This window comes from Balearica regulorum, chromosome 2 (genome assembly GCF_011004875.1).
Source record: "Balearica regulorum gibbericeps isolate bBalReg1 chromosome 2, bBalReg1.pri, whole genome shotgun sequence".
NCBI classification, from domain to species: domain Eukaryota; kingdom Metazoa; phylum Chordata; class Aves; order Gruiformes; family Gruidae; genus Balearica; species Balearica regulorum.
The window spans coordinates 40,276,676-40,303,449 of record NC_046185.1 but is presented as its reverse complement, the minus strand read 5'-3'; the positions used below and the strand labels follow the sequence as shown (position 1 = coordinate 40,303,449).

General features: G+C 36.3%; 1 protein-coding gene across 12 annotated transcripts in view; it reads right to left on the bottom strand.

The window, feature by feature from the left end:
* ASPH (aspartate beta-hydroxylase) overlaps positions 1–26,774 on the bottom strand; it is a 112,405-nt gene that overhangs the window by 40,731 nt on the left and 44,900 nt on the right. For 8 of the 12 annotated variants that reach the window (XM_075744003.1, XM_075744013.1, XM_075744005.1 and 5 more), the window contains 10 exons: positions 25,410–25,469; positions 23,765–23,821; positions 23,206–23,250; positions 22,383–22,418; positions 18,672–18,710; positions 16,858–16,902; positions 16,683–16,724; positions 15,250–15,294; positions 14,232–14,276; positions 5,085–5,126 (listed from right to left, as the gene is read on the bottom strand). In XM_075744003.1, the coding sequence (XP_075600118.1) occupies positions 5,085–5,126; positions 14,232–14,276; positions 15,250–15,294; positions 16,683–16,724; positions 16,858–16,902; positions 18,672–18,710; positions 22,383–22,418; positions 23,206–23,250; positions 23,765–23,821; positions 25,410–25,469 (456 nt within the window). The remainder of the gene's footprint in view (positions 1–5,084; positions 5,127–14,231; positions 14,277–15,249; positions 15,295–16,682; positions 16,725–16,857; positions 16,903–18,671; positions 18,711–22,382; positions 22,419–23,205; positions 23,251–23,764; positions 23,822–25,409; positions 25,470–26,774) is intronic. The other 4 variants (XM_075744007.1, XM_075744002.1, XM_075744010.1 and 1 more) reach the window with 1 other exon arrangement.

Genomic DNA, 26,774 nt, shown 5'->3' with positions numbered 1-26,774 from the left:
CATTTTATGTTTTTATGTTGAAAGGCACCTTATCATCACCAAAAGCAGTAACAGTCTTTTTCTACAAAGGATAGAGAAATACCTTTTGAACTATAATGAACGCACTGCTAGATGCTCTTCAGACCACAAGAACATCATGTGAAAAATAAGGAAAAGTAACCAAATAATTAAAGGTGATTGGATCACTTTTGAAGAACATTTTGTCTTCAATTGTCAGGGGTGTGGAGGGGCAACATTTACATCTGAATAAGCAAGAACAAAGGGGGAAAAGGTAGTAGTACAGAGTTTGCCACTGGAAGAGGGGTACATACCACTCTGTAAAAAGTGGCTACAGAAATGAAAATAGTAATTTATTTTCAATATCACCATAGTCAGGACAAGGAATAAAAGGCTTAAAATTGCTACAGCAGAAAATTTGGTTTGAACATCTGGAACTAGTATCTCTGAGCAAGCACAGTAGAACAGATTGCCGAGGATAGTTGTGGAGTTCTAATTACTGGAAATTTGTAAGAACAAGTTGTATAAGCACCTGCCAGGAAGGATGCACACAGTTGATATGGCCTTTGGTCAACAGAATAGACAAAGTAAGCATCAGGGTCCCATCTAGTCTTATTTTCTACAATTTCTGTAATATACTGCTATATGTCAATGTGCTTTAGTGCCAAGACTATAATTACACAGGGAACTTCCATTCTCTCGTTTGTTAATTAAAGAAGTTCTCCCAGAAGCTCACTGTGCCAGTTATCACTGTGACCGAGATTCCTCCTAGCCCTATGCCAGCAACAGAATATTGAAGTTCAAAAATAAATAGATCAGTTGCAGATTATCCGATTTGTCTGACAATCATGCTTTTATGTTCTGCAGCTTCTACTCAACCATTACGCTTCTCTCCTTTCCTTCTCCGGTCATCCTCTTCTCCAGCCTCTCCCCTTCTCAACCTTGATGCCCTACCACATTTCTTCCCTTTCATTTCTAGACTTGTTCACAATCTGTTCCTTGGTCCAGCTCGTCCTATTTATCCCCAACTTGTTTGCAGATACCTATTTTCTTCCACACAGTTGTTGCTCATGCCCTTCTTCAAGGGTCTTTTCCCCTACACTGTTACCCAAAATCCCTGTTACTGACCATCTACTCTACTGCTACTCTCCGTCTCTGCTGCGTACTTCAGAACATGATTAGGGCTATAAGCAGCCATAAGAGTGACCCAAGGAAAGACAAATGCAAGTGCCAAACCTCTCTTTTGTCACATAATTACATATGCCCTGTACCAAATGGTGCTAACAGAACCATCCCTTTGCAAGAAACACTTCTGCTTCTACACATGATGCACCACTATTACCTGCAAATTATCACAGCCTGAGCATGAAGCAATACAACTGCTTGGCTCAGCAGCAGTACCTGATGGCACAGCTCTTTGCTCTCTAGCTAAAAGTTCATTCAGTCATCATTTGTGAATGTCACCAGTGCAGTGACAGCTTAAAATTAAGGCAACTAAATTTAGGTTTCTCTATGTAGACACCTAAACCCTGCTATATAATCTTTAGAAATCTAGTCATTACAGTCAACAAAGCCTAAAAAGTGAGTTCAGCACGAAGTAAACACCTATTAGGTGGTTAGCAGAAGGCTCCACTGACTGTATAGCTGACCATTGTATACAACGCAGTTTGGACACCACGCTAGCACATGCGGTCACATGCAAGTGTCTGGAACAGAGTCCCATCCAGGCTGTTCTCCTCACTCATTGACATTACCCTTAGATGACAACTCTCACTCCCACAGGTTGTTTGGAAGCTGGTAGTGTGAACATCGAAAGACTCAGGAAACTGTTCATTCCTTTCTTTCAGGACCTGATCTCGCAGAAAGTTTCAGAACTATGAAGGAATAGCATCAGAGGAAATACTGCTCAGAAAAAATAGTGGCCATCTCTAAAAACCAGTATGAACTTTCACACACTTATCACAAATCACCTCTCACTCCTGTGCATTTTAAAAAGTTGGGAGCAAATATTCTACAATTCTGTATTTTATTCTGACACGATAGACGTGCCAGAAAGAAGGACACCACAAACGGTGAGCTTGTTAGCTGATGTGCAACTGTGGCCAGGAAGAAATCCCAACTGGGAATAGCTCAGGCAGTTTTCCACCCATTCTTGCTGCCCTTTTCTCCTCTTCCTCCATCACCTTCCATACTCTGTCAGTATGAACTATTCTCTAAGCCCTCTGCTCCCTTTCTTATGTTCATAGCCTAGGAAAAGAGGTGGAGCAGGAGGGCAGGTTTATCTCCTGCACTGGAGGTGGCACCTTGGACCTGTCCTGTGCCTTGATGGGAATGACTTAGACCCTGGTCGGTCTAACTTGGAGGAAGGGTGCCTTCCACATAAGCTAAACTGTCTTGCTTTAATGTTTGGAAACTAACGCCGCAGGATTCGTAGTGAATGGAGAGGGGCAGTAGCCTCCCCTGTGATTATAAGAGTCCATATTACACTATTAGCATGAGTATTTCTAATTAAACATGCCTTCTAATGAAATTTCTAGTTCCTCAGAAACGACAAGATGGTAACGTCACAATCTCTCTGAGGGTGTGGAGAGAAAATGTGAGGATAGAAAGACTCTGCTTCCTATCTAATAAACCACCTCATAAGTAGATTTTAGTTCTTGCCATTGGATTATTTTTATTTTTCTCCTATCGTCATTATAATGCCAAGGGGGCATTCCTGGTGGCATCCTCTATCTTGCATCTGCTACTACTGGCATGTGAAACAGAAAGCAGCAAGGACTCTGGCTTTTAGTTAGTTACCTTCATAAGGTGTAAGGATTCAAGATAAACCATGGTCTTCACAGCCACCTTGAGGACACATGGTCCCCAGTTTTTGAATTGAAAACGACGCTGGAACAATCCTGCTGCACTGGCTGTATGTTCTGCTTACCACCAGTGGAAAAGTTTTATTTAAATGTTTTAAATAAAGTTTTAAATAAAAGTTATAACCTCTAGAGTCCTAACTATATAATGATGCCTTCTTATTTCTCTCCCACACTGACAACACCAGACACGTGGGTGGTGGCAACTTTAAACCAAATCTGAAAGAGAAACCTCTCCATGTGACGCAGTCTCATAGCCATTGGCAGTGAAAGCTCCTCCTGCTAGTTCTCCATCTTAAGCTGTCAAAATTCTAGGAAGCAATTTCCAGGGGCCATAGGCTTTCTTTTCTAAACACTCTCCTATCCTTGCTGTGGTACAAATACAGTAATAATGTTCTTGGCAAATTGCGGATGGGCACCTTAAAAGACAATGCTAAGCAGATACCAACGATCATTCCCTGTAGAAGTTTTCCAATTAATTTCATGACCTTCTCTCTTACTAATTCCCCCCACCCCCTCCCTCAAATACTCTGACCTTCCCCGTCCAAGTTTCCAAGTTTCAATTATGGGCCGCAAAACATACGTATATATTAGCATACCAACTACTTTTACCTGGAATTCAAAATTTGCTCAAGTAATTGTCTTCCCTCCTCATACTAGACCCATATCATTACCTAAATTAGTTTTTGAAATTGTGCTGTCTCTCAGTGGGCGCTTGAATGAGAATTTGATGATGATGAAAAACTCCTGTCATTGTCCTGTTGTTTGGGAAGCTCATTAGGTGAGATACAGATCGCACAAGTGATCCACTTGTTTTATGGGCTTCTATAAATGATAACTCAGGAGGTATAAAACCAAAGTCACTGCATCTAGACAATTTAAAGCCAGTAGCACTACAATAATTAAAAGATCTTTCTAAACTGGTACTGGTAGAACAGACAAAACCTGCATAATCAACTTATCTGGGGAAGCAATCAGACAATAAAAACTGAGGCATTTTAGGGACTAATAAAGCTGTGGAATCTAATGACTATAATAAATCTTCAGCTGCAGTTATTCCAGAACAATTTCCCTTGCAGTAAAGAGTATTCTACAGGGTCTTCTGTCTGAAATTACTGTTGGTTGGTTAGATGTTGATTGTAAGAAACAATTGCAGAATGATAATTTTATTTTTGGCATGTATTTCCGTCATTCACCTCTCCCTTTCACCATGAAATCTTTTGGCTTCATTCAAAGGCTAGAATGAAGCAATTCTTTGACAAGGTCAGAAATACACTTCTTCATTGACTTTCTGTACAAAAGTATGCACTAAATGTCTAGTGTCTGAACACTTAGTTCAGCGTGGTGTTATACAGCAGTTTTGGACTCAGAGAACTACACTTCCGTGAAGTGTAATTACATAATATGAAGTGTTAGGGCTTTTGTGCATTGCTGGCTGTAATGATGCAGCTAAGGACAGATAGAAAACTTGATCCTGATGGCAGAGGTTGTGCAAGCTTCATGCAGTGACAGGGAACGCGTGGGGCCAGCACCAATGTCAGCATAGGAGAACAGATTCACAGTGCTCTCAGCACCACTCGCTGCTTTTCCACCAAACCTGCTTCTGCATGTTCTTACCTAACCTAAACCAGGTGGAAACCCTTACTGGGTGAAAATGGAGTTGATGAGGACCAATCTTAGTGCCACCTGGTGTCTTTCTAAAGTAGCTACCAGTGCTCCCAGACAGCATCTGCAGATAGATATAATCACCACACCATAGCTGCATCTGTTTAGACCAGATAAAATTGAATTGCTGTATTACTGGTTGACCAGGTCAGACTATGCACAGCACAGATCCAGGCATCTGCCCAGGCCAGGGGAGGCAGGCAGTGTTCAGGCAGTGCTGAACCCAGCTTTCGGCCCAGGCAGCCCAGGCGCTTGCCCACAGACACCCGGCGAAGCTGTGGACCTCCGGATGCTGAAGTAGGAGTACAGCACAGAAGCTTTTTACTCCTGCAACAGCAAAAGTTTTTAAGCACGTAAGAGGGGAATGTATTGATGTCAGCTTTGGAAGCGACTGTGCTTTTACTTACAGAAGCAAATGCACTCTGAATGTTTATTCGACTCCAATTTATCTACATGAGATGTACAGGAGCTAAGCTTCACCAGTGTTTCATCTGATTTAAATCGGTCCTCCCAAAAAGCAGGCTTTTGAACTTCAGAATAGAATGTTACTTTCAGACTTACCTTTTTCTGCTTTGTCTTGTTCAGTTTCTTTGTCACTTTTTCCTGGAATATTAAAAATATAATTTCATTGAAATAAATTTATGCTAACAGTTTATGATAAGAAAGAGTTACAATAAAATTACAGTTTACGCTCAACATATGATTAGGCCAACAGGAATTTTTGATTTGTTTGGGGGTTTGTTTGTTTGTTTTTCTTTTACAGTAACCACAGATTACCTAGTTGGAACTATGGTAACACAAAAGGCCTTTCTCTGCAGATACTTATTACATAATTGCTTCCATCACAGATATTTCATACACTTTCCCCTTTAGATATTTGGTAGATTTTAGTGATACACGCTTACAAGGCAAACTATTTTGTAAGGAAAAAATAAATTAAAATATTTAAAAACTAACTGAAATGTAAAAAACATTTAAATAAATTGGGAACCTAGGTCTCATTTTCAGAAGTGACTTGGGCATTTGGAAGCTTCTGTCTTACTTCAATTTTTAAAATCATTTAACCCAGGTATTTGTAAACACCTGAATGCACAGGTAAATGTTAAATAAGCACAAGAGAGTCCGTAGCAAAAGAGAGATTACATACTGTGCCAAAATCATGTATGTGTATATTGTGAAGGTGGCATGTACAGACAGGCTTGCCCTCTCCTCTTTTTCTCCTCTCTAAACGCTTTTTGATCTTGCCCTACTCTGTAGCATTTAAAGCATCTTGCCTCATAATTGTAGCATTATTATTCTATTTTCAATTTCATCCCTATAAGCTTCCAATATTTCCTCCCAATAAACTTAATAGGCAATACTAAAAAGAGAAGTCAGTTGGCTTTTTATAATCTTTTTCCTAACATACTCTTTAATTTTTATGTATTCTTATATACAGAAAAAATGTTTTCTTTAATTTCTAAGTTCATTAGAGACATCTTGTCAGAATACTCAATTTTCAGTTTTTTAAACTGACTGCTCAGAAGCATTATATTGTGAATAAAATACACCATGTAAAAACATTTCTTTTTCATGGAGAAATTGGGTTATGCACACACATGAAATCAAACTATTTCACATTCTAATTTCACCCTTTACTACAAGCTGACAACTGCTACTACTGAATGTGCAGACAGTATGACTCCGATTTTTATATTCAGCACAAGGCAGAATGAGTATTAACTTGATTATGATATGGTAAATGAAATAAATATGGTCATATTGAAAGTCATTAACCTCTTCAATTACATCATAAAATCCAGACTGTCAATTAAACTGAAAGAAATTACAAAAAGATCTGTAGAGAGTCAGTTACGTACTATGGGATAACTTGGAAAAGGAATATTATTACTATAACAGTATATTAATGAAAGCATTATTCAGTACTTGCTAAAATACTAGCTTTTTTTTCTCCCCTGCCTACCACACAATAAATAAAGTGGTTATGTCACCTGTATCTCATCAGGAATACTGCATTTTAAAAAAAGCAATAACACAGCTCCAGATGAGACACAGAACAGTTTATATCCTTTTTTTTTTTTTTTTTTTTTTTTTTTACTTTTACCAACTCAAAGCACATGAACAATTGATTACAGGACAGTAAACCATGGCACAGCATGCTACCAAGCCACCCATTTTCCCTGTATCTTTTCCCTTATCAGCAACACTGGTATTCTCACCTGACGACTTCTCTCTAATTCCCTCTAGGTCACTCAGCAACCCTCTTCCACCCATCTTGGACATTCATGTTATTTCTACAACTTCTTTTCCATCACAGAAGAACAAGGTACGAGCTCATCACTCTAAAGCCTGCTCCCACCTCCCATTTCTTGTCCAGCTACACATTTCTTTATTACAGAGGTTCATGCAACATGTAACCTACAGTTCTCTATACCCATTTATGTATGGATAGGATCAATTCTCCAAATTGTGTCTCAGACTTTTTTCAACCTGTATTCTGCTAAATTAGCTGCCATTTGTTTCACCAAAGCCTCTCCAATAGTCTTTAGATATTCCAGCTTCTCCTCCTTGGTTGCTGTTTTTGAAATTCATCACAACCTGACGTTCTTAGCAACCTTGAAGATCTTGTTTCTCTCAGCTCTCACTGCACTTAACTAAGAATTCACTTCAGCATTGTATTCAGCACATATTGCTTTGTTCTCTCCACATTGATTCCTAGATTACTTCAATGGTGCAAATGGTTTTAATTATGCTATTTCTGACAAAGGTTTAAAAACATGCTGTCTCAAAGACAGGGATATGACAATAAATCTTGAGACTATTTTATCATCAACTTAAACCAATCATAGCTCAAACAAAAGAAATTTCTTTGCTCTTCAAACCAGTCTCATCCTTTACTTAATTTCTGTTTCCAGCAAAATAAATCTAGACCAAAATCACAGGCAAAACTGGTTTAACCAATCTCTATAGGCTAGAACTGCTATCACTGTGTAATGTGTGCACCAGGTATTCCTAAGAAGGCTTCTACTATAAAGAATATATTTATTTTTCATATTACAATACCTCTAAATATTTGTGAGTGCATGTGGCACTGACCTGAGTCACAACTAAAATGTATTTCATACTTTGTAGATTTTATGTGAATCTCAATCAACATAAATGTACAACACAATTTGTTAGAATATTTCTCTATGAAAGGTAGATATCATGCTTTCTCCACACATTTGCCTTTATTAAAGAGTGATATCTCATCCATTTGAAGTTACAAATAGAAATTACGTATCACGGGCAAAATCCAGGCCAAGCTGGTTGTAGAATAGCTAATACTCTGAAAGAAGAAACACAACACATTTATAGAAGATATAGACCTTAGAGTAATGCCCATTTCCTTCACATAATACCACCCAGAAATAAAAATTACTTCTACTTGCTGTATGTCTTCCTCCTTGCAAATAACACTTTCAAATATATTTTTAATGATTCAAAATTATTACTTCAAAAATAATATTAATGAGTGGCTGAGGCCAATATTTAATATCTACCCTATTTTGGACAAAATAATGACACTAGAAAGACAAAGATATTATTCTGTGTTTTATTGCAGCCAAACATTAAAACAGATTAAATATACATTTTTTTAATAGTCCTCTTGACCTTGCTCAGCTTGGCATATTTTTGTAAACATGAAGCACGTAAAATCACATACCCAGTTACAAAAACTTAAAATTTGATCACAGCATAGTATACTCTCACAGTCCCATAATTCTACAAATAGGCTGCCACTGTTATATAAAAGTCCTCCATTCACCATTCTAAAATTATTCCCACACTTCCTCACAAAATATGGCTTTGTAAAAATTATTGCTCTGCAATTCACAATCACGAGTAATTTTACTAGAATATCCCATCCCAAACCACATCACAGTCTAAGAGTATTATTGCTTTCCTGAAAAGTCTAAAGAAATCACTTTGGGACATCTGTTTGTTGATCAGATGTAACACTCACTTATGTGGAGTCTTACTGAAATCCCAAACAAAATAGGCAAGCATATATGATGCCCCTTCCACTAAATGTAAGCAACTAAAAACCTGACTTCAAAACAATGTTACAGAAATTTAAAATCTCCCTGTCAATCAAAAGGCAACCACTGTTAGGGTTACCAAATTGATTTTTCTTCTTAAAAATTTATCTTGTTTTATTTCTTCTAAGCTCCCATATCAGCCTTGGCAATTTCCTAAAATCACAGCAATTATTCCTGAGCCAGAAAGAAACACATGCAAAATGCCAAAGAATAAAATATGTCTTCATAATTGTGGAACAGCAGCACAGAACTGGTAAAAAGTACACCTGTTGTATTAAAATTCTAAATCACTCGAAATCTAAATTTCAGACATACCATTGACAAGAGCATTTACGATCGCAGATCTTAAATTTTGACACCCTATTTTTCTTAAGGTTGAATTTCCAAAGCTTTTTTTTAAAAAAAAAATAAATTTACAAGTCAAGTATTTAGGCAGATTTGACTTTTTTAATAATTCACTGAATATAAAGCTTATTAAAATCCAGTTTTGAAATCACTATATTGGTAGGCAAACTAGAAGAATTTTAGTGAACTCAACCTGATTCCAACAACTTAGTTTTGTTGCAATCTACACTGACTTCCTGCTTGGCTATATATAATGTAGTTTCTAGACATTTTTACTTTAAAAAAAAAAATCAAATGTGCATAAATAAAGAGTTCTAATTCACACAGAAAAGGTTTCTGAAAAAAAGTAATTTAGTAATCTGCCCTTTTAATAGCATGAATTAAACATACACATTTTCTGTCTTGTTAGACTATTTTTAAAATCACCTGAAATTCATGTAGTGTAACTGTTGACATAACATCAGTGCAAAGAGATACAAGTCAAACTTCACAGCATAGTGTGTGCCTGGTTAGTGTATTCAATAAAATGCAGTTAGGCTGTATGCTATATCAGCAGTTATAAAACATTAAAAAATTCATAATATTATATGTTTCATTTGACCAAACTGCTCTGTACATACTGTATGCATCCACAACAAAAGATATATATTAAAATTTGAAAAAATGTACTTGCTGCTACATTATAAATAGAATATTAACAATTGCTTGAACAGCACATATGAAATGCAGCTCAAAGTTGCAACTCTGTCACTAACACGGAAGAAAAAAAAATAATGAATTCACTAAACGTGACCAAAAAAAAGTCAGACAGGAATGTAAATTAAACATCCGAGTGTTAAAAAAGCTTACTAAAATGACAGTTGGCTATAACCCATTTACAATATCTTAGTGTTTGTTCCCCAAACCCTGAACTGCTTGGTAATTACATCGTAAGATCTATTACAACCATCTGCTCCCCTTTTGTAGCGTATGGTTAGGGCTGGTCCTCCTGATGTAGGGACTTTTCTTTTGAAGCTTTAAGTATCTGAAAAAATAAGGGGAAATCTATATTAAAGGACCAACCAAAACACAACTTACTCTAAAACAAACAAAAAAAATATTAAATGCTAAAAAATGCAACTTTGTATCAGACCAGTTAATTTAAGAAAGCTATCACTTCTAGGCGCTATCATAACAAATATACACAAAGTTGCTGTATAAGGTGGGAAATGTAAACTTTCAAATATTTAATCTAAGCAGTAACTTTTTTCTCAGCATATGGCACTTCATTTACCTTGTAAAGGAAATCTAGGCCTTGTCACAAATACATTAAGACAATTTTTTTTTCTTTAAAGTCAAGGCCATGTACAACTGGAAAAGAGGAGCCAGGGAATGAGGAAGGGTCAAAGTTATAAAGTGGAAACTTCTCTACACAAAAGGGATTTCAGCAGTTGGTAAAATAAACGTAAGGTTATAAAAATGTCAAGGATACTAGATGAAAGCAAGGGGAGGGGGAAATAACTCTTAGATATTTTAAATCTGAACATATGCAAGAGGGATTTTTTTTGGATCAAAATCCAAAGACAGAGAGTAAAGGTATCCCAAAAAATCGTAATATGTCTCCCTTAAAATATGTCTCCAACAAGTACCGCTCAATCACAACCACTGCAGTTTATGTGCCAGTGTAAAACAGGATTAGCCAAAAATCCCAAATCAGTGATGTTTCAAGCTGGCCTATCATACCACTCAAGTGCATCAGTTTACAAAACCACAGACTATAACTGTAGTTAAAATAGCTTACTGCTGTAAAGTAATATTGGTAATAATTTAGAAGTAAACTTAGGGAATTAGAAAACAGTACATACAGATACCTAAAGATGCAGCTGCCTAGTCTGGGGTTTGTTTTTGTGAAATGCCCTGAAGTCAGCAAAAAACTTTTGACTTGCTCTCCAGCATATTCAAATCCCACACCTGATCTCTTCACTGGCAACATGAGAATGTTCTTCACAGCTAAATTCATTTTCTGAACTGTCTCCTGTTTTCTTTCCAAAACAAACAAGTTCCTGTGTTTCAGATAAAAATTAAAGAAGAACTCCTAACCTGATACGAACTGGTGCCACCACGCTTCAAATGAAGTTGCATGAATTTATACTACCCGAGAATAAGGACTCTGTAGTGACATTGCTGAATATCTTTTACACTAGCTGAAGTTGTGTTTACTACATAGTTGCACCTTTCATGTATGTAAAGAGTACACATGCGTATATAGGTGTTCCTGACTGTCTCTAGTACAATGAACTTTAATGAAATAACAGGAAATACTAGATTTGAATACCTGATGAAATGAAATCACACGAACATAGGAAAAAAAACTTCTGACAACAAAACCACCCCATACTGAAGCCTCCATCACAAATTAAAAAAAAAATCCCCAGCAAATATGAATTTCATATTCTAAAAGGAAAATGTGAGAATAATGTTGCCTTTAAACTGAAATTTTCACATCCAAAAAAGGCAGGTAAAAATACATAAGGGGGGGAGGGGAGGAAGTATTTTAATAGCAATAACATTCCCAGTCAATAGTTTACTTATGTCTTATTTCTTTTCCCAATTTTCAGAGATCCTATTTGAAATCTACTTTATGTGCTGACACAATAAACTTTTTACAAAAAATGATAAACAATGATTCTGCTGCCTTCAAATTGGTTCCCGCATAACTACACAAATTACTGAAGATTCTTGAGTGTGTTGGTACACTGTTGCAGATTTTGTACTGATCAAATTATTTTCATTTTCTACTTCCTAGAAGAAGACTCATGTATATGGAATTACTTCTAATAGTTACTTGTGTGTTTAATAACTGAATAAATAGGGTTTGATTAATACTCTCACTTTTTTCCGTGATGGGAAAAAGAAAATATTCACTCCTTTCAGTGCTGCTACTATTACCTATGTCAACAAAATATACCAGGATAGAGCTAACATACTCTTGAAGGCTAATCTCGTGGTATAAAAAGTATGTTGCATTAGTTCTGAAAACAACTGAAGGTAAAAACAATAAATCTAAAAAAAAAAATCTTTTGAAAGGATCAGAAATACATAATATTTCGGAATAAAACAAGTTTTTTTTTATCATAATGGTGTTTGAAAACAGTAAGGACTCTCTTTGTATCACAATACAAAAAAAGGAGAGTGGACAACTAGGTTCAATTCCACCATCTTATTTGAAAATTCACTTGCAATTAAAGGAGTGATTGTGCCCCTGTACTCATCACTGGTGAGGCCGCACCTCGAGTGCTGTGCTCAGTTTTGGGCCCCTCACTACAAGAAAGACATTGAGGGGCTGGAGCATGTCCAGAGAAGGGCAACAAAGCTGGTCGAGGGTCTGGAGCACAAGTCTTATGAGGAGTGGCTGAGGGAACTGGGGTGGTTTAGCCTGGAGAAAAGGAGGCTTTCTTCACTGCAAGGGTTGTCAAGCACTGGAACAGGCTGCCCAGGGAAGTGGTTGAGTCACCATCCCTGGAGGTATTTAAAATACATGTAGATGTGGTGCTTAGGAACATGAGTTTAGTGGTGGGTTTGGTAGTGCTAGGTTAATGGTTGGACCCATTGATCTTAAGGGTCTTTTCCAACCAAAATGATTCTATGATTCTAAACGGAATATTTGGAAACCCATCCACTACTGTACAATAGATATAAGATTATTTTTTTTTTGTGATGATAGGAAATTCATTTACTGCTTCAAGACTGAGCCATAAATTACAGCACAAAAAGTGATAGAAATATGGTCCACAAAAACACAAATTAAACATTTCAAGTTGTTTCTTGGATTCTGAATTTAGTTTTGAAATAGTATAGGTAAGTCAAGAGATCATCTCAATATTCTCACATCAATACAACTGAGACCGTGCAATGTAATTATCTACTATTGAAATTTTGCAATAGTCCTGTAAGGTCCTTTTTGTTATTTTAACTTTTAGGAGCAACATTTTCTGAGAAAAAACATCTCTTCTTGTTCTACAGTTCCAACTTAAAGCACAACAAACCAACTGAACACTACCTTTGCTGAACTTCTTGCCTATGCTCTCAAAGGCAACTACTTGTTCCTACACTGATTATAAGATTTGTTTAAAAATATTTCATATTCACTATGAAATAAAACACTTTTAGATAAGGCATCTATTAATGAACACTTATGGCTTCAAACATTTCAACATACCATGTGCCTGTTACAATAAACAGGTTAGAAAGATGTCACAGAAAACGCAGTTACGTGTTGATATGAGCATTTCAAATCACCTCAGTTAAGGTTCAGCATGTAAATTAAAACATGAACTAAACCATGCCTCCAATCTGTACTGCGCAACTACAAAGGCGCCCTATGTTTTTTCACTTCTCTGGCTACTTTTGGCATGCTCAAGAATGAAACACAAGTTTCCTTTCCCACGAGGAAAACCAAAACCCCATAGAACTACCCAGACACCACACCGCTTAAGAGCTTCTGCATATTGCAAAGATGCAAGAACTAACCCAGAAATGTGCTCAGCCTAATGAGAATAAAGCAAAAATACAGCTCTCAGGGCTCCTGGATGGCAGTTTCTGCGATTTACTGTCCAGAGATACAGCTCAGTGTTTCACTCCACATAACTACTTTGTTACAAAGAACAAACTAGCAACTTGTAATCATGATGTCCAAAAAGCAGATGAAATGTAACAACATGCAGTCTTCAAATTTAGAAGTCATTCAGCTACTCTAAAAATGTTTTGGGTAAACTCTATGTTTACTACTGTCAGGCAACAGATGGAAGAGCTGAAGTGCTCTTGTTCTTAAAATCAGTTATGTCAAGAAAAATGTGATGGAGTGACAAAACAGTCCTGTTTCCAGATCAGTGGCCAAAGGACATGTCACAGTCAGACTCCAATAAATCTGACTGATACAGAGAAGTGACAGTATCACCACCCATGATCGGTTACTCTGGAAAGGAAGTATGCACATATTTTGAGATCTGAAATTTTTATATTCCCCTTTACAGCAAAAGTATGCAGCTCTGTCTGAAATCATTAAAAACAGAATTGTAAATTCAAACTGCTCAGTTTTATTTGGAATGCTTCCATATAAGCTTCCATATAAGCTAGTAGTAGTAACTACTACTAGCATTTATCCAATACAAGATAAAAATTACTGCTTCAAAATTAGGAAGCAACTTTAAATGACAATAATGATATCCCTTCACTCCTCTCCACAAAGTAATTGGTTTGCAAAATTCCAATGTAGCTATAGCAACAATGAAGATTAACTTACCTATTAGATCATCATTTGAATAATCCTCAGCTTGAACAGGTATTTCTGTAAGTCAAAAGTGTACAAACAATTCAAACTGGACAGTTCTATAAATATTTACAAAAAGCTGCATTTTCCCCCTTATGCTCAAAACGGTGACCGCTCTGTAATACTACTTTTGCAGAAGTGGGATGCAAATTTTACTCAGCTGAATTTTTCCAGGGGAAAGATTAATACTTAAGTAGACCAATGAGTAAATTGCAGGATTGTGTAGGTTCAGAAATGATACTTCAAAATTCTGAAACTCACTATCCAAAGCACAAGTCTCCCACAATTTCACAAGCTACTACAGTACAGGCTTAGAAAACGTTTATATACTTATGTTCCCAGCTGTAATTATGAAATACTTGACTTCAAAATTCAGTTCTTTTTAATTCCATATGTATGTTTAAATTGGACATGTCACATGTCACCAAGTGCTATTACTGCTAATAGACTGAAGGTTGCACATAGCTTCATAGCTCCCTATTCATGCATGGTGGCAGTCAGGCTCACCAGAAAAGAACTCATAATAGCTGGGATGCTGGCTGTAGACAGTAAGAAGAATCGAAAAGAGGGAAATATATCCTCTGACTTGGGAAGCCCATAAATAAAGTGCTCAAAGCTGGGGAGACATTCCACTTAATTTCTTACATATAATCCTCTTTCCTGAGTACACACTACTGACTGGCTCATGGGAAACAGCACACCAAATAAATCTGCAGCTTCATCTGACCTAATCTGGCCATTTTTATTGCTTTAAGTTTTTCTGAAGTGGGAGCACTCTCAGCTTCTGAAACTGAAGAGTGCTCTGTAAGCCATTAAAAACCCCAAGATGCTAGATTCCAACAACACAGTTATGTCTGTCCTTGAAAGAAAAAAGCTGTAGAAAAAGTTATGAATGTATTTTTATTGCAGCACAGAATTCTATTCCATGATATTTATCATTTTCTCTCTTTTAATTTAAGTAGCAAACTCATGCAAAAGATAATACACAAACCTAATTCCTCTGGTTCAGTGGCCACATCTTCTGTATGCTGAATTTCTATTGTGACAAAGAAAATAAGAGTTCAAAGTTACATGCAGTATGTTCACAATTTTGCTTTTATTCCCCCACCAGCCACCCAGACAAATTAGTATCAAAAAAAGGAAGACTTAAACTGCAGAACAACCAACTAGGTTAACTTTAAATACATTTGGTACCTTTTTTCTGCTTTTATGTCCAAAAGTTTAGCTCCTCTGTTATTGACTTCCATTGCTATTATGCACCCCAAAGCTATTTTGGTTACAACTGTTATTCATGTGAAACAATGTTTGTTTCCCCATATAATTATATTAGAACACCTTTTTCAAATGAAAAACCTAAGCATCAAATCCCACACACTGTGCTCAGACTAAATTGCTTACATCACTTTGCTCTAGCTGACTGAATTAACATCATGTTTGAAAAAAAATTCTTGCTTAATGATATTTTTAACTTCTTAGAGCAAATCTTCTCATTACATTTGACCCAGTACTCATTTAAAATTCCCTGACACTAGCACAATAAAAATTTACAACATAATCTTTTTAAGTAGTAATGTGAGAAATTATTATTGATTAATTAAATTCCATTCCTCAAATTGAAGCTCTAAGTACTTCATAAGAACATCATGAAGTCCAACAAAGCCAAGTGCAAGGTCCTCCACATGGATCAGGGCAATCCCCAATATCAATAAAGACTGGAGAACGAATGGATTGAGAGCAGCCCTGAGAAGGAGGACTTGGGGGTGTTGGTGGACAAGAAGCTCAACATGAGCCGGCAGTGTGCACTTGCAGCCCAGAAAGCCAACCGTATCCTGGGCTGCATCAAAAGAAGTGTGACCAGCAGGTCGAGGGAGGTGTTCCTGCCCCTCTGCTCTGCTCTTGTGAGACCCCTCCTGGAGTACTGCATCCAGCTCTGGGGGCCCCAGTACAGGAGAGACAGGGAGCTGTTGGAGCGAGTCCAGAGGAGGGTCACAAAGCTGATCGGAGGGCTGGAGCACCTCTCCTGTGAGGACAGGCTGAGAGAGTTGGGATTGTTCAGCCTGGAGGAGAGAAGCCCCCAGGAAGACCTTATAGCAGCCTTCCAGTACCTGAAGGGAGCCTACAAGAATGCTGGAGAGGGACTGTTCACACAGGCATGTAGTGACAGGACAAGGGGTAATGACTTTAAACTGAAGGAGGGTGGATTTAAAGTAGATATTAGGAAGAAATTCTTCACTATGAGCATGGTAAGACACTTGAACAGGGGCGTTGGGACAGATTATCTTTAAAGGTCCCTTCCAATTCAAACCATTCTATGATTCTAAATAGCACATTTCTCTGCTTCGTTTTATGTTTGGTTTTTAATTACATTAACAAATACAAATGAAAGAAAAAATGCTTTATTTCACAAACTACAAAAAAACATACCTAATGGCTCTTTATCAATATCAAAATCTTCAATAATTTCATCTATAAGAGAAAGTATAAGAAAAAAGTATATAATGAGGTTTTTTTGTTTTTTTTTCATGAGATTTCAAAATGCAAGTATTTCATCAAAACACTTTAAGATCACTATTAGAAAATATATATAGAAAATATATACCTGGTTCCGTGGCTTCATTCACCTCCTCTGGAAGGTCCTCAACAGCTAATGAAAGATTCAATTCAGAACAATAATGAAGTCAAATCCTCAACAGATGAAACTTGCATACAACACAGAAGAACATAGCTAGCACACAGATATGTTTAACTGTGAACTGTACATTGCTATAAACCAAGAGGAACTTTGAGGAATTATTGAATTTTCTTCCCTGTTTCACTAAAGAACTGCTGTATTTATTAGGTAAATATTTCAAAATTGTACCTTCTGGTGTTTGGATTGAGACACAGTAACTTTAAAAAATGAAATTTTAAAAACAGTCCTTAATTTTTCTAAGCATAATCAGTACTCCCACTTTCATCTTTTGCACCAATAACTCCGTTCTCTAAACATATTAAAAAAATCAAACAAAAACCTACAAACTTCTACTTTTTAAAGTCTTTTTATTTGGATAAGCATGCACTTCCTTCATGGATCCTACTTTCCTTCCTGAAGACAACAAGCAAGTTCAACTGAAATTATGGATTCTACAGAAAAATAAATTATTCATATTTGAATATGGGACCTTTTAACTCATTTGACCGTCCTCTTAAGCTTATGATCACAATGGTGACTAAACAGATACTTGCAATTCATTTACACTACAGAATTACTTGACTTCATTCTAAACTAAACAATTGTGTCTTTTCCAATCAGCTGTCTGAGATGACTCTCAAAAGAGCTGGTATTTCATGACAACAAAGTATATGGGACCCAGAGAGAGAACTGCAGACAAATAATTTTTTAATTGCTTCTGCTAATTAGAAAAAGGCACTAGCACACAGTATGCACCAAAGCAGAGCTAGTATTGACAGCCTGTAAATTTTGAATGATGTTAAGCACCGGTTACAAGGTTATGAGCAAGGCTCAAGGCAGGCAGCAAGTTGAGTGTCTATGCTGAACTACTGTTCCGAATGTCCACATGTCCAAAAAAGCCTCACATGCTCCACTTTGTGTCACTTGAGACCCCAGGTGACTTGAGACTTTAAAGATGAATCCTCAATGGTGGTTATGTTAAAAGAAAGTGTCTCAGTTCATAGTCAAAAGCCTAACTTTATAGGTATACAGACTATAACATACATTCTTCTTCAGCCTAGAGAAGAGAAGGCTCCAGGGAGATCTAATTGCAGCTTTCCAGTACCCGAAGGGGCCTACAGGAAAGATGGTGAGGGACTGTTTATCAGGGAGTGTAGTGACAGAACAAGGGGTAATGGGTTCAAGCTGAAGGAGGGTCGATTTAGATTAGATATTAGGAAGAAATTCTTTACTGTGAGGGTGGTGAGGCACTGGAACAGGTTGCCCAGAGAGGTTGTGGAAGCCCCATCCCTGGAAGTGTTCAAGGCCAGGTTGGACGAGGCTTTGGGCAACGTGGTATAGTGGAGGGTGTCCCTGCCTGCAGCAGGGGAGTTGGAACCAGATGATCTTTGAGGTCCCTTCCAACTCAAACCATTCCGTGATTCTATGATTTGCCATAATTGGCAATATATCGTGATTGAAGATCACACAGATCACATATTTCTATATATATAAATAGCAAGATTAAGTTAGTAATTTTTATGCCAAATTTATTAAAATATTTTTCTGGTTTTGCATATCATTTATATTCCAATAATATTTATTTTAGATGTATTTCTACTGTAATTACATATGAAAGAAAGATTTTCTAATATGCTCTGTATATATCAATATATATATACATTGGGGAAACTGCATGAGAGTGTACACATACCCCACTCATGTGCATGCACACACACACATATATATACATATGTATATACCTGTATCTTGAATCTCAGCCTGCTTTTCATGTTTTGGTTCTGAAAGGAAAGAAAAATAAAGTTCCTGGGTGGTTGATATGCACGGAGTATCCAAAAATTTGGTTGTTAGGCATCCAGATCATTTCTTTACTGATAAATGGAAAGCTCTCAAAGATTTTCTCTAGTTTTGGGCCCTGGCCTGTAGTAGAAATTCTACACATAAACCAAATACCAGATGTGAACCTAATGCTGAAATTTCAAGCATTTCTGTCTACACAGATGAAATACTGAAAACAATGACAGTAAAGCTATCATTCTGTAAATTGTTACAATTCACCTACACTCCTAATCTTTGAGTAAAGAGGCACTCTAATTTTTGTAACTCTGAAGAAACAGGTTAAGAATATTCATTATTTTACTTTAGATCATGTCTGAAAATACACAAATGCTATCCATTAATTGTCTGAACTGTCAATATACATTTATTGTGAATTTTAGAACTAAAGAAGTTCAATGTTCATCCAGTGTTTTGGATAATTTCATTATCTTAACAAGTACTAACTCTCATCTGAAAAAGGTGATTTCCTTAACATTTTTTAGAAAGAAAATCTTTTTATTATTAAGTGTTTTATCTTAAAAGGCACTAATAGTCACTTGGCTCCCCCTCCATCCCTTTAAAAAAAATGTTCTTACAGTATATTCATAAAAAAAAACGGAACTCTTCATTTCTAATGAAAAATCTCAAACTTGCCTTTTTTCTCTAGTTGCATTGCTATTAAGTGCATAAAACTCTTCACAGAACTACCAAAAGCTGTGTACAATAACCGAGTTCCTGTATTCTGAGTTACACAATCGATCCACTTACACACTTCACTGTGGGCACATACACTCATTTCAACTAAAGAATTTTTAGCATTAGCAATTAATGGCAGAAGGTATGAAGAAACGGTTCCTTTCAGTATGCTAGACACACAAAGCAGGTGCATCCTACCATAGGCCTTCAGTTTCTCCCAATCCCATGCAAGTTAGAAGGGATTACAGGAACTGCAATCCTATCCAAGTTGGTCGCTGATCTTAATTAAGAATTAAGTCATACAAAGCAAGAGTCAAAAAAGAAATTGAACTGCTCTGGCCAACAATCATCTTGGCACTGCCCTCTCAGCTTTCTGAGAATTCTAGAAAGCACCAGGATTGAAGAAAATATTACATCAGAGGGTCTGCCAGAAGAGGGGAAACACATCTAACAGAGATGGAGAAGATACACTGACTCTAGAATAGAGAAACTTATACTTCTGCTGATTTCTCAGACATCAGCATCTGAAGCTTTAAGGTGAATCTTCTTCTGGATGTGAACTGCAGTTTTAAAGTTAACGTCAAAACCACAAGCTTTACATTTGAGAGAAATGTATCTCCATGATGGCCTCCTTCCCTTCTTTGACTTCAGAAAACGTGCTAAAAGCTCTTCTCCAGAAAAAGAGCAAATTTGTTTTATTTTCAATCCAACCAAAAGCATGTCGAAAGATACAAGAAAGATGAACCAGGTGACAGCAGGGATGAAACCAGGTACCACAACTGCTAAGATGATGTCTAGCACACATTCACAAACAATTACAACTCCCATGCCCTGAAACTGGATAGACTGAAGTCAGAGGGAAAAAATGGTGTGTCACAGAAAGACAGCCTCACATCTATCTTCAGAGGCATCCATGGTTGGCTGGTTAGCTCGAACCTTAAAGGGCTGACAACATAAGATGAGCTTATAGGACTGAGTGCGATTAGACTGTCTTCCCTAGTGGTGTGTCTCGTCTTTTCTAGGGATCCAGAGAGCAATTTCTGATTATTTTTCTCTGGTTATTTCTGAGACACTGACGAGTGCCTGGAAATAAGGATGCCTGTACACAGGTCTGCCCTTGGAACAAACTGAAATTCCAAATAACTTTGTAACTTCGTGTAACTTTCAAGATGGGAAGGTAGGGATAAAAAAAATAAAAAAAATCAATCAAGTCTTGCAAATGCCAAGAACACTCAATGCTCACCTGATTGGTCTTTTTCTTCTACATTGCTCCAGGCTGGAGCTCTCAAATGAAATTCTTCTAAAAAGTACAACGGAAGCACTGTGCTTTCTCTCATAACCAGAATGTCTTGAAGAGAGAACTTCGAAGCAAAGCAAAATTGTGCCATGAAAAGGTGAACTTTTCAAGCAAAAAGCAGTTTGTCATGGATTATGTTGAACTACAGGCATAATTTGCTGCATAAAAAAGCCTGGCAATTTAGTAGCTAGTAGCCAATAATAATAATGTTCTGACAATCACCTCCTACCTTGGAATTTCCTTTCGAGAAAAAGAATGGAACTTCCAACTCTCTTTATCAACCTAATCAGAGGATTTGGAATAGTAAAGAAAGAGTAAAAAAACCCCTCAAACTGATTTATCTGATACTATTTAAAACTTCATTGCAGCACACAGTAGCAATTGCACATGAAACCACTGCTTGCTGAAGCACATGAACTGCTCACAAAATGGAGTGATTCACTGTTAGTGTGCTGGGGCCAGAAGAGATCGCAGAATATGAAATGGTTTTGGAACTGATTCTATGGAAAACTGATGCAAATTAGTTTGGGAACATCCACAATCATCTTACTCCAAAAGCAGGTATAGATGACTCTTCCTGAGGGCAGGGACCATGGAAGCATTCTCAGTTCATGTCACCGCTACATATGAAGGAACACGGAAAGTAAAGAATAAAAGTTGTACTTCTCCTTCATATCTAGATGTGAGAAGCAAGAGAAGTGATTCTTGATTAGGAACTGATTGTAAAATAAGTATCTCCTGGAAAGGAGAGTAAACAATAAGCCCAGGGAAAAAGCTATGTCTCTCTTCCTCTTCCATCCTATTGATGCTGACATGTTTTGTCAAGGGCATCATAGCTGAGGCAAAAAATCTTCTGCAGACTGAGGAAGACATGGACTAAGGGCTGAATACACCTTTGGGCCACTGAAAGCTCTTCAATGGTATTTTGACTTCTATCCCAAAGGTGGATGTCAGAATTTCCCTCCTGATGACAAAGAATGAACCTCAAGGTAGTCTGTCTCAAATATTTTGCAGTTAGGAACTTCTGTCCTTTGCTCAAGTTACATAAACACAGACAATAAACAAGAGTGCTTCAAAGTTATGCTTAACTTTTCTGAAGTATGGTAGTCCCCAGTAGGATCTCACAGAAGGAATCACAACCACATACCCTTGTTTCAAGACTGACCACTAGTCGACTTCTCATTTACTTTTTGATTTGGTCTTAGCGTTCATTAGCAAATCATTAACAAAATCAAACTAAAACTGAGGACTCTCCAAAGAACTGGTAGTTATGGATGAGATGAAAAGGTAACACTGAACTATATAGACGCAATGAACTACAGTTGACGTGGCCAGGGTTTCATAAGAAAAAGGGCATACAAAGTCTTCAACATTCTTACTCCACATATGCACAAAGTGTGACAAAGACTACCAAGATGGAAATATAACCTATATACATAGTCTACACTTGCTCCAGTGTTAAAGATCTGTTGATTGCTTACATATACAGGGGGTTTGAAGATTAAAAAAAAATCCAAACCCTTAACTGAGAACTTGCAAAGCAATGTGACAGCACAGAAAACTTTAAGACAAAGAAATTTCACTTTCATATTAATCAAAGACTTCGATACTGTCATTTCACTAAATATTGCAGTTGTCATACCATGTTCTTCATTATAATCACCATGCACTCTATCCTCTGTTAAAAAAAAAATCAATATGAAAATTAATGTAATTTTAAGACAATAAATACACACAATTAATACAGTGTCAAGTTTATTCAGAACAAAAAAGATATTAAAAACTATAGTATTTTCTACTGTATTAAAGTTAATAAGAGTTCAACCAAGGTTAAGATTTCTAAAAGATCCTGTTAGAAGAACTGAATCATTTTCTGGCATCACAAGATAGACTTAAAGATAAAGCACTATCAGTAGTCTTTTCTTATACAGTACAGGAAGTCATCTACAAATTACCTAAAATTCAGAACAGAAATACTCATAAATCATTTCTATATACAGCAAACTTCTACAGTTAAATTTTGGAATCCGCTTGTTATAGCTTCCCTACTTTTTAAAAAAAAACTTTTTTAAAAGCTACTACTTTTTTCCTGACACTTAGCACACAAACTTCAACATCTTTGGCAAATTCAAATTATTTTTTATCCACAGAAACACTTCTATGCAATTTAAAATACAAATATCCATTCTCCTGGAAATTTAGCCCTCAAAATGTTATTCTACTTATTTTCCTGACATTACAGAAAAGTAGTATTCATTTAGGTCTTCATATTTTTTTCAGAATATAAATAAAAAAAATATAGATGTAATAACTTACTACGGAACTGATGCTATCCATGAGTTCCAATATTTTGAGGGTTTTTTTGAGGGGGTGGGGTTTTGTTGTTGGTTTGGGGGGGGTTTTTTGGCTTGGTTTGGGGCCAAAATTCAATGAAACTTGAATAAAAAGAAGACTTTGGACTGTACCTGCGTAATGTTCCACAGCATCTTCTAGCATTAGCTCAGAGTCATCTTAAATAAAGAATATTTATTATTTTATATTCTAATCAAATTTTCATGCAACAGCTAAATAGCACAAGAGAAGTTAAAAACATCTTATATTTAGTTCAAGAATAACAGAATTCAACATACTGAGTTAATACTACAATGTTTTATTTCAAACTGACAGCTGGATTGTAAAACACAACCAGGAGCTACACCGTAAGTCACACAATATAGTAAGTTCATGCATATTTGTATTTAGGCTTAAAATTAGGACTACAAATAGGTCTTTGAAAATCCATTGATTAGATTGGAAGACTCCTGATGGAACAAGATGTTTATACAAGTTTTGGATTCATGGACCATTGTGTTCATGAATGTAATGGTAACACAGCTGTAAAAATCTGGCTTACTTGAAACTACCCAAAAAACTACTTGAAAATAAAACTGTGATGAAACAGTCAATATGACAAATTACTTTGAAGCATGTTGAAAAAAGTATAAGTGATTATATTATAATCTGAAGTCATGAAAATTTACAAACCTGGAGCTTCTGGATCACTTACTGTCTTTTCCACATCCATATCATAGTCATATGAAACTGCAAATTAAACATGAAAAATAAACATTTTTGAAAATAAATTATTTTATATTTTTAATATTCAATTATTTTAACTTGCATCCATCTTGTCAATAGCTAAATGCAGCTCCTTAGTTGAAAACTGACAAATTAAAACCTTACAGACACTCGCAACTTGACACATGGCAATCTAATGGAAGGTGTTGGGCCACTCACTCTTCTAGTCCTGTTATATTCTCTGTATGAAAACTAGATCTACGAGATCCATTAGTCTTTATCAGAATTTTTAATAGTTCTTCTAATATGAATAAAAAGTGTAATCTTCCCCTATCCTCAAACTTTTAAAGTAGCTTCTTTAGTAAAGTGCAGGAGGACCACTGGTGATGATCTACAGAAGACAAGAGCCAGAAATGAGACCTTTGGAAATATGTACATCACAGATTTAGAGCAATTTACTTTTTTTCATTGCCTAGCTAAATATGTGGATTATTTTCCTCTGTGACTACAATTCCTTGTGATGTTATTAATATATTCAGTATGACATATCAGACAACACATGGTACTGAAGGTAAAGCAACTATCCTTTTACTTTGGAAGCATCACAGTTTGGATTCTAAGTCAGTAACTGGAAAACAGTAATCTCCCAGAAAGACAGGAATAAGCAGATTTAGCTGTATTAAACACAAAAAAATATTTTTCTGTCATATTTGGCATCAAACAGGACTGTAAAGTCCAGAACTAACATTGAGCCAAAGATAAGAAGTCTCATCCAAACAGAAATTGATGTCTAAAGTAAGTGGAAGAAGCTGCCTGTACTATAAACAAGCATTATTATCATCCAGAAGAAAATACTTATCAGATAGCAAGGATATCGTAATATCTACCTAATGTTTCTTCATAATGGGAAAGATGAGCTAATGCCACTGTACGTGATATCAAGCACCATATGAAGATGACTACAAGGTAATTAGATTAGTCCAGGTAAAATTTCAAAAAGCTTTAAAGATGAATTAGGGTGTGCAGAAAGACAGTGCAAGGATAGTTGAGAATGAAGTACTTGGTGCTGACTCACTCTCCAATAGTATAATCGGCCATAAAGAAACAAAGACTCCTGAAGGAAAAGTTACAAACTGGATGTTTCTGAAAGGTGGCAGGTTCCATGTAAGTTTCCGACTAATGCCAAGCATAATAGCCTAGAAGAATCTTAGCATTGTAGACTGTAAGAAGATAGTAATATAAGCAATAAATATCATTCTCACTTTCTTAGACTGTACAACCACAGATCTCTTGCCTATCCAGATGCCAATCATACACAACAGTCAGAAACACACAGAAAAGTAAAAATGAACTTTATGCACCAATGAAAGCAAAGGTTCCATACCTATCTTCTGTTCTTTTTAAGAACCATTTGCAATAGCAGATATGATAGAGTCATCTCAGTCGAAGTAAAAACATCCAAGACAATCAAGAACAGTTGTTTGGAGGAAAAGAAGATTCAAAATTATATATTCCTAAACCAGTCTAACCTTTTCTGTTTTACTTTCTCATGTAGTTTGGCACACTTAGGCAGAAAACCAATATTACTGAGTTTGAAAAAACAAAGTTATACCTGGAGCTTCATATGGTTCAGGCTCTATTGCTTCAAGATCATCTGCCAAAAGATCAGCATCTGAGAAACAAACATGTATTTACAAATTTTAAATATTTAGATCAATAAACCATACTGCAAACCCTAGAACAGAATATTATGTAAGAACAGAGTGAAATTTCTAAGCATAAATTCTAAGCAAGTTTCTTCTAATGCTAGCGAGATCGAAAGAAAAAAATTTATAGTTTTATTCTTATATACAATGAGAATGTGTATACACACATAAACTCTATGCACATTTGCTCAAAAAAGATGACTCTCCACAGAAATTTCTGTGTAAATGTGAAGAAAGAAGAATATATGCACTTTGCCTTATTAATAGTAATTTTAAAAATTTAAAAGTAACTGGAATTTTAATTTCTCCTCTATTGCCCTACTTTAACTCACACTGTGGATGAATAAAAAAGATCCAAAACCAAGGAAGTATAATAGACTCAGACTGAAAAGAATTACTTCAGTTGTGAAGAAAGTCTTCCAGCAACCTAAACTTTTAGATGGCATCCATTACATGAGTTTTTCAAAAAGAGGTATTAAGATATATGTAACATTTTCAGTAGTGCAGACAAAAAAGCATTCAGAAATATTTTTACCTAAGTTGAATTTAGATCATACGATTCTGTTTTAATATTTTGATTACAAACAATTTTTATCATCCTGTCAATGTCCCAAGGCAGCAGGATATGAGTATTTTCTTTAGATGTTATGTTCTCAGCAGGACTTGCAATATAGTTCATGCATAACATTCTCAGAGAGCCACATTAGAAGGAGAGTGAGAATAAGTCTGCCTACAAAAGGCTGTGCTAATAAACTCTTAAAATTTAGTTTAATAAACTAGAAAGTCCAGAAGCAGACTCCATACAGATATTATAGAAGTTGCCGGGGGAGATATGCATACCTGGAGCACAGATTAACTTGTTTGGTTGAAAGCCAATATAGCAATAACTAAACAATAATATATAGTTACCTGGATTCCAAAACACATGGTATTAAAATACGGCATTTTGATTTAAAAAAAAAATAATATTTATTTGCTAAATAATACTTGCTGTGGTTGACATTTGCTAAGTGTCTACAGCAAGTAAAAATCACAAGTCAAGTTTTTCAGCCTGGAGAAGAGAAGGCTCCAGGGAGACCTTATAGCAGCCTTCCGCTACCTAAAGGGGCCTACAGGAAAGCTGGAGAGGGACTGTTTACAAGGGCATGTAGTGATAGGACAAGGGGGAATGGGTTTAAACTAAAGAGGGTAGATTTAGATTTGATATAAGGAATAAATTCTTCACTGTGAGGGTGGTTAGACACTGGAACAGGTTGCCCAGAGAAGCTGGG